Source organism: Phasianus colchicus, chromosome 1 (genome assembly GCF_987193195.1).
Source record: "Phasianus colchicus chromosome 1, bPhaCol1.hap1.1, whole genome shotgun sequence".
Classification (NCBI taxonomy): Eukaryota; Metazoa; Chordata; class Aves; order Galliformes; family Phasianidae; genus Phasianus; species Phasianus colchicus.
Window position 1 is genome coordinate 73,109,565 of NC_143436.1, and position 8,850 is coordinate 73,118,414.

The 8,850-nt window shown below is 57.9% G+C and overlaps 1 protein-coding gene across 1 annotated transcript; it reads right to left on the reverse strand.

Moving 5' to 3' along the window:
* Positions 1 to 1,507: 1,507 nt before the first annotated feature.
* LOC149919733 (uncharacterized) lies at positions 1,508 to 5,005 on the reverse strand (the record flags this gene model as incomplete). Its single annotated transcript, XM_090138434.1, has 3 exons — positions 1,508 to 1,937; positions 2,050 to 2,873; positions 2,984 to 5,005. Coding segments are annotated over 3 exons (3,255 nt in total), but the record flags the coding sequence as incomplete, so codon positions are not given.
* Between the last annotated feature and the right edge of the window lie 3,845 nt (positions 5,006 to 8,850).

Sequence of the window (8,850 nt, forward strand, 5' to 3'; positions counted from 1 at the left end):
GCCGAAGGAGAGGGCGCTCCCGCGACAGGCGACGCTGGAGAAAAATAAGGAGAGGGCGCTCCAGCGATGGCCGACGCTGGAGAAACATAAGGAGAGGGCGCTCCCACGACGGCCGATGCTGGGGAAACAGAAGGAGAGGGCGCTCCCACGGCGGGCGACACTGGAGAAGCCAAAGGAGAGGGCGCTCCCGCGACGGCCAACGCTGGGAAATCATAAGGAGAGGGCGCTCCCGCGACGGGTGACGCTGGAGAAGCCGAAGGACAGGGCGCTCCCGCGACGGGCAACGCTGGAGAAGCCGAAGGAGAGGGCGCTCCCGCGACGGGCAACGCTGGAGAAGCCGAAGGAGAGGGCGCTCCCGCGACGGGCAACGCTGGAGAAGCCGAAGGAGAGGGCGCTCCCGCGACGGGCGACGCTGGAGAAGCCGAAGGAGAGGGCGCTCCCGCGACGGGCGACGCTGGAGAAGCCGAAGGAGAGGGCGCTCCCGTGACGGGCGACGCTGGAGAAGCCAAAGGAGAGGGCAGAGCTCCTGGGACGGGCGATGCTGAAGAAGCCGAAGGACAGGGCGCTCCCGCGACGGGCGACGCTGGAGAAGCCAAAGGAGAGGGTGATCCCACGATGGCCGATGCTGGGGAAACATAAGGAGAGGGTGCTCCAGCGATGGCCAATGCTGGAGAAACATAAGGAGAGGGCGCTCCCGCGACGGCAGTCGCTGGGGAATCATAAGGAGAGGGCGCTACCGCGACGGGTGACGCTGGAGAAGCCAAAGGACAGGGCGCTCCCGCGACGGGTGACGCTGGAGAAGCCAAAGGACAGGGTGCTCCCGCGACGGGCGACGCTGGAAAAGACGAAGGAGAGGGCGCACCCGCGAAGGGCGACGCTGGAGAAGCCAAAGGAGAGGGTGGCGCTCCCGCGACGGGCGACGCTGGAGAAGACGAAGGAGAGGGCGGCGCTCCCGCGACGGGCGACGCTGGGGAAAGAGAAAGAGAGGGCGCTCCAGAGACGGCCGAAGGTGGAGAAGCCGAAGGAGAGGGCGCTCCCGCGACGGGAGACGCTGGAGAAGCCGAAGGAGAGGGCAGCGCTCCCGGGACGGGCGACGCTGGAGAAGCCGAAGAACAGGGCGCTCCCGCAACGGGCAACGCTGGAGAAGCCAAAGGAGAGGGCGCTCCCGTGACGGGCGACGCTGGGTAAACATAAGGAGACGGCGCTCCAGCAACAGCCGATACTGGAGAAACATAAGGAGAGGGCGCTCCCGCGATGGCCGACACTGGAGAAGCCGAATGACAGGGCGGTGCTCCCGCCATGGGTGACGCTGGAGAAGACGAAGGTGGGGGCGCTCCCGCGACGGGCGACGCTGGAGAAGACGAAGGTGGGGGCGCTCCCGCAACGGGCGACGCTGGAGAAGACGAAGGAGAGGGCGCTCCTGTGACGGGCGACGCTGGAGAAGCCGAAGGAGAGGGCGCTCCCACGACGGGCGACGCAGGGGAAACATAAGGAGAGGGCGCTCTAGCGACGGCCAATTAGAGAAACATTAGGAGAGTGCGCTCCCGCGATGGCCGACGCTGGAGAAGCCAAAGGAGAGGGTGCTACCACGACGGGTGACGCTGGAGAAGCCAAAGGAGAGGGCGCTCCCGCGACGGGCGACGCTGGAGAAGCCAAAGGAGAGGGCACTCCCGCGACGGGCGACGCTGGAGAAGCCAAAGGAGAGGGCGCTCCCGCGACGGGCGACGCTGGAGAAGCCAAAGGAGAGGGCGCTCCCGCGACGGGCGACGCAGGAGAAGCCAAAGGAGAGGGCGCTCCCGCGATGGGCGACGCTGAGGAAACATAAGGAGAGGGTGCTCCCGCGACTGCCGACACTGGAGAAGCCGAAGGAGAGGGCGCTCCTGTGACGGGCGACGCTGGAGAAGCCAAAGGAGAGGGTGATCCCACGACGGCCGATGCTGGGGAAACATAAGGAGAGGGTGCTCCAGCGACGGCCAATGCTGGAGAAACATAAGGAGAGGGCAATCCCGCGACGGCAGTCGCTGGGGAATCATAAGGAGAGGGCGCTACCGCGATGGGTGACGCTGGAGAAGCCAAAGGACAGGGCGCTCCCGCGACGGGTGACGCTGGAGAAGCCAAAGGACAGGGTGCTCCCGCAACGGGCGACGCTGGAAAAGACGAAGGAGAGGGCGCACCCGCGACGGGCGACGCTGGAGAAGCCAAAGGAGAGGGTGGCGCTCCCGCGACGGGCGACGCTGGAGAAGACGAAGGAGAGGGCGCTCCCGCGACAGGCCACGCTGGAGAAGCCGAAGGAGAGGGCGGCACTCCCGCGACGGGCGACGCTGGGGAAACAGAAGGAGAGGGCGCTCCAGAGACGGCCGAAGGTGGAGAAGCCGAAGGAGAGGGCGCTCCCGCGACGGGCGACGCTGGAGAAGCCGAAGGAGAGGGCAGCGCTCCCAGGACGGGCGACGCTGGAGAAGCCGAAGGACAGGGCGCTCCCGCGACGGGCGACGCTGGAGAAGCCGAAGGACAGGGCGCTCCCGTGACGGGCAACGCTGGAGAAGCCGAAGGAGAGGGCGCTCCCGTGACGGGCGACGCTGGGTAAACATAAGGAGACGGCGCTCCAGCAACAGCCGATACTGGAGAAACATAAGGAGAGGGCGCTCCCGCGATGGCCGACGCTGGAGAAGCCGAATGACAGGGCGGCGCTCCCGCGACGGGCGACGCTGGAGAAGACGAAGGTGGGGGCGCTCCCGCGACGGGCGACGCTGGAGAAGACGAAGGTGGGGGCGCTCCCGCAACGGGCGACACTGGAGAAGACGAAGGAGAGGGCGCTCCTGTGACGGGCGACGCTGGAGAAGCCGAAGGAGAGGGCGCTCCCGCGACGGCCGACGCTGGGGAAACATAAGGAGAGGGCGCTCTAGCAACGGCCAATTAGAGAAACATAAGGAGAGGGCGCTCCCGCGACGGGCAACGCTGGAGAAGCCGAAGGAGAGGGTGCTACCACGACGGGTGACGCTGGAGAAGCCAAAGGAGAGGGCGCTCCCGCGACGGGCGATGCTGGAGAAGCCAAAGGAGAGGGCGCTCCCGCGACGGGCGACGCAGGAGAAGCCAAAGGAGAGGGCGCTCCCGCGACGGGCGACGCTGAGGAAACATAAGGAGAGGGTGCTCCCGCGACTGCCGACACTGGAGAAGCCGAAGGAGAGGGTGATCCCACGACGGCTGACACTGGGGAAACATAAGGAGAGGGCGCTCTAGCGACGGCCAATGCTGGAGAAACATAAGGAGAGGGCGCTCCCGCGATGGCCGACGCTGGAGAAGCCGAAGGACAGGGCGGCGCTCCCGCGACGGGCGACGCTGGAGAAGCCGAATGACAGGGCGGTGCTCCCGCCACGGGCGACGCTGGAGAAGACGAAGGTGGGGGCGCTCCCGCAACGGGCGACGCTGGAGAAGATGAAGGTGGGGGCGCTCCCGTGATGGGCGATGCTGGAGAAGCCGAAGGAACGGGCGCTCCCGCGACGGGCGACGCTGGAGAAGCCAAAGGAGAGGGCACTCCCGTGACGGGCGACGCTGGAGAAGCCAAAGGAGAGGGCGCTCCCGCGACGGGCGACGCTGGAGAAGCCAAAGGAGAGGGCGCTCCCGCGACGGGCGACGCTGGAGAAGCCAAAGGAGAGGGCGCTCCCGCGACGGGCGACGCTGGAGAAGCCAAAGGAGAGGGCGCTCCCGCGACGGGCGACGCTGAGGAAACATAAGGAGAGGGTGCTCCCGCGACTGCCGACGCTGGAGAAGCCGAAGAAGAGGGCGCTACCGCGACGGGCGACACTGGAGAAGCCGAAGAAGAGGGCGCTCCCGCGACCGCCGATGCTGGGGAAACATAAGGAGAGGGTGCTCCCGCGACTGCCGATGCTGGAGAAGCCGAAGGAGAGGGCGCTACCGCGACGGCCGACGCTGGAGAAGCCAAAGAAGAGGGCGCTCCCGCGACGGGCGACGCTGGAGAAGCCAAAGGAGAGGGCGCTTCCGCGACGGGCAACGCTGGAGAAGCCAATGGAGAGGGCGCTCCCGCGACGGGCGACGCTGGAGAAGCCGAAGGAGAGGGCGCTCCCGCGACGGGCGACGCTGGAGAAGCCGAAGGAGAGGGCGCTCCCGCGACGGGCGACGCTGGAGAAGCCGAAGGAGAGGGTGCTCCCGCGACTGCCGATGCTGGAGAAGCCGAAGGACAGGGCGCTACCGCGATGGGTGACGCTGGAGAAGCCGAAGGAGAGGGCGCTCCCGCAACGGGCAACGCTGGAGAAGCCAAAGGAGAGGGCGCTCCCGTGACGGGCGACGCTGGAGAAGCCAAAGGAGAGGGCGCTCCCGCGACGGGCGACACTGGAGAAGCCGAAGGAGAGGGCGCTCCCGCGACCGCCGATGCTGGGGAAACATAAGGAGAGGGTGCTCCCGCGACTGCCGATGCTGGAGAAGCCGAAGAAGAGGGCGCTACCGCGACGGCCGACGCTGGAGAAGCCAAAGAAGAGGGCGCTCCCGCGACGGGCGACGCTGGAGAAGCCAAAGGAGAGGGCGCTTCCGCGACGGGCAACGCTGGAGAAGCCAATGGAGAGGGCGTTCCCGCGACGGGCGACGCTGGAGAAGCCGAAGGAGAGGGCGCTCCCGCGACGGGCGACGCTGGAGAAGCCGAAGGAGAGGGCGCTCCCGCGACGGGCGACGCTGGAGAAGCCGAAGGAGAGGGTGCTCCCGCGACGGGCGACTCTGGAGAAGCCGAAGGAGAGGGCGCTCCCACGACGGGCGACGCTGGAGAAGCCGAAGGAGTGGCCACTCCCGTGATGGGCGACACTGGGGAAACATAAGGAGAGGGCGCTCCCGCGACGGTCGACACTGGGGAAATAGAAGGAGAGGGCGCTCCAGCGACGGCCAATGCTGGAGAAACATAAGGAGAGGGCGCTCCTGTGACGGGCAACGTTGGAGAAGCCGAAGGAGGGGGTGGCGCTCCCGCGACGGCCGACGCTGTAGAGGCAGTGTCCTGCAGTACATGTAGTTGAAGGAACAGGTAGAAGGTATCAAGCAGATGATGCTGGAGAATCATCAGGACACATCGCTCCTCTGGCAGATGATGCTGGTGAAGCAGCATGAGGACTGGGCATTCCCCGAGTGGATGAAGAAAGTGAAGCTGGTGGTTGTGTTCCCCCGATGAATGAAGTGGAAGCCTGAAGCAAGGCTGTGAGGCCCTGAGTCACTCCCCATTCTAGAACTGATTGGTTTAGCGGTAGTCTCGGTGTCATTGTTATGTCACAATGAGCAAGTGCACAGTGGCAGTAACTGTGTTATCATCGAGTTACTTTTCTTCATACTTGGCACTTTTTCTCTCTGAGAGGACAACTCTGGGCAGATGTCCATCATGGATCCCAGGCCTCCAGATGCCACTTCTCTTTGTTTCTGTCTGTCAGCAATAAAGGCAGAAGCAATCTAAGTTTTTTTTTTTTTTTTTGGTGTCTTGTGCCATAGCAGATCCTTATCCAGTTACGTTTAACTATATACTGTTACACTATTACAATAGATGGAGATTTGCAGCAAGAGGGAAGTGCATTGATTAAAACTACATTCAGGGCAGAATTAATGAGCTTCATTCCACTTGTACTTGAAGTTTTAAAGAAGTCTGTTATGTATTTGAGACTTCCCAAAAATCCTCATCCCAGAGAATGGTTTAGCATAGATTTTCCATTAGCTCTTCACCCACATCCTACAGTTCTGCCATACACTCTGGCATCTTCCATTTTAAGTTTTCACTGGAGTGGTTATTTTCTATTTCAAGAAACTACCTGCCATTACAAATCTTTTTAGTAGTTCAGCTTTTAAGGACTGTGCCTGAGATGTACCTTATTTTGCATTGCTGCTACTTTCCTTCACACAAGGACACCCAGAGCAGCAGAGGTTGGGCCCTAGTGGCTCTGTGCTGCCCTGCAACCCCACAGCTGCTCAGTCTCCCCAGGTGGGATGAACAAGCCAATTGGAAATGCAATAAAACACATAGGTTGAGATAAGAGCTAAATACCACAACAGTAGAAGAAAACAGCATCAGAAACACAACAGCAATGGTAGCCACAACACAACTACTCACCACTCACTGACCAACGCATGCCATAAATTCCAGTGCTTGCCAAACACCGCCCACCACCACTGCAAGGCCTCACAGCTACTGACCAACTGCCAGAGAGGGGCTGCCTTTGCCCCTGCCCACAGCTTCATAGTGCCTTTGTGACATCACAAGGTTTGGAATGGTCCCTGACCAATGGCAGCACTGCCCTTGGCCCCGCCCCACCCCCTGCTTCTAACCATCATTGCAGCGGCTCCACCCGAACCAGCAGTTGTGATTGGCCAGGCTCTGCTTCAATCAGTCAGCAGGAACCACACCCAGGTGTGGTGTTAGCACCTCTTCAGCTGAATCCAGGACTCTCCCTGCCCCTCAGTCTGCCTCAGGGGCTTTAGCACAGCTCACCTCAGCAGCACTCCCCGGGTGTAGGCTGAAGGCAGGTTGGGAGGCAGTATTAAAAACCTTCTGTTAGTACTCCCTGCTGCTGTTTTGCCTTCACCTGTGGAACTGTGCCTCCGCTGGGTGCTATGCAGTAATTCAGCCTGTTTGTGAGGCCTACAGGAATGCAGTCCTGGTCTCTGAGCAATGTGAGGGTTAAGATACATAGTGCCTCTCAACCGAGGAGCGCTGTCTTTCACGTCTGCTCTGTGAAGCGAGATATGTCAAAAGTTTTTGAAGCCCATAGACAAAGTACATAGACATATGGATCCTGGGGTCTTCCAATCACCTTGAGTAAATAATTGGACTCCCACAGAACTTGATTCTTGATGCCCTTCCTGTGGTTGTGAGAAACTCAGCGTGTAAAAAACAAATTAAAATTGAGAATCAGAAGTGTGGGCTGTGTGTGTCCTTAAATGCCTCAAATAAATTTTGCTTCATATCATTATGTTTCTACAAAAATAGCATATATTTATGTGATTTAACTGAACTCATTATTGACTCCCTGTAGATGTAGGATGTGTCTCACTTGGGCAGCTGCCCTGGGCAACCTGACCTGGTGGGTGGCAGCCGTGCCTGCTGCAGGGGTTGGAGCTTTATGGTCTTTAGGGTCCCTGGCAACCTTAGTCTGTCTATGATTCTATGAAATGTACACTGAAAACTTAATTGAATTTCTGTTTACAAGGAAAAAAGACCTTTGCATCTGTGTGCCATCATTAGAGTTCCTGGTGCCAAAGTCCAAACTCTCCCACCCACTGTCACTTCTCCCTGGGCAGACCACTAACCATATGCATTGACAGCAGCAGTTCATGCAGACAGAGTTGGTGCTAGTCATCATGGCCTGACTGTGCCAGGTGAGTTCAGGAGTTGACAGAGCACACAGTGGCAGTAGGGTGGATTTTCTGACACGTTTTAGGACTAATAACATGTGGGAATACAAGAAAAACTGTTCAGAGCGGAAGCTGTGGAGCAAGATAAACAGCATGAGAACCAAGGACACCTCTAGAAGAAGAAAGAACGTCTCATGGCTCTGATTGGATAAGCGCCTGTGTGAATGGTTGGAGAGTGTTCTGTAGAATGCTCTGTTGACATGTAAAGGTGGATGGGAAAGTTGTAGGGGTGCATGGGAAAGCTAGAAAAAGAAAACTTGTGAAGGTACATAAGTGATGTGAGAACTTGTAATAAACGATTTGGATCGTTCACATCTGAGTCCGTGCATCAGACACTGCAAATGGTGCCCACTGTGTGGGGCAAATCAAGCCGAGGCTGAGCGAGCCCAGTCCGGCAGCTCCTCCCAACTGAACTACAGAGAGATTGTTTTGCGTGCGCCTGCACCGTTCTGCAGGACAGAAGGTGAGCAGTTGGGAACCATGTTGAGAGTTTGCTAACGGAAGAATAGCAAGTAAAGCTTGCAGCATTACAGTTAGTTTTAACGTTTCAGAATCAGCCTGTATCTACCTCAGCATTAGTTACTTTTCTCAAATGGATAAGCAAAAACTTTGCCGCGCTGCTGCCTTCCTCCGCTCTGCCTACGTTGCCTGCTGCTGCATCTCTGCAGTCTGTGTGTAACTTGGTTAAAGACAATAATGGACCTGCATATACTTTTAAGGCCCCACGAACTTTCCTCCAAGAATGGGGGGTTAGACATATTACAGGCATTCCTCATTCTCCCACTGGACAAGCTATCATTGAGCGTACTTATCTAATTGAAATCTATTCTTAATAAACAAAAAAGGGGGAATATGGGAGACACACCACAAGAAAGATTATGTAAGGCTTTGCTTGTGCTGAATTTTTTGAATCGTGATCATACAGATACAACTCGTGTTGATTGTCATTTTGGGGCCTCCCCATTGCTCAAGGAATGGCTAATGGTCAATGTTTGGAATATGGCCACACGGCATTGGGAAGGTCCCTTTCCACTGATAACTTGGGGTCATAGATATGCTTGTGTTTCACAGGGACTGGCCCTACGTGGGTTCCAGCACGATACGTTCAGCTCATCTCAAGGCAGAAAATAGCATCCAGCCTTTATACTGACTGGGATTGTGTGCTTCTTATTTGTTGGTATTGCTTTGTAACTTGTTATATTGCAAATAGCAACAGTAGTAACGATATGATACAGTGGGTGATTTTCCTGTGATATCAATATAGTCTCAAGACTTAGAGTTATTAGGTGTTATCTAGGTTGTTGTATGTTTCTTTTATTTTAGTCATAGATTGAATGTGAATTAAACAGGATTTAATATTACCAATGCTGGAATCTATGGGAATAGCTCTTGGTTTTGAGTTCAGGGACGATTTGGACCATAAAAGCAACAGTGCTGCAAAGTATCTGGCAGTCAGAG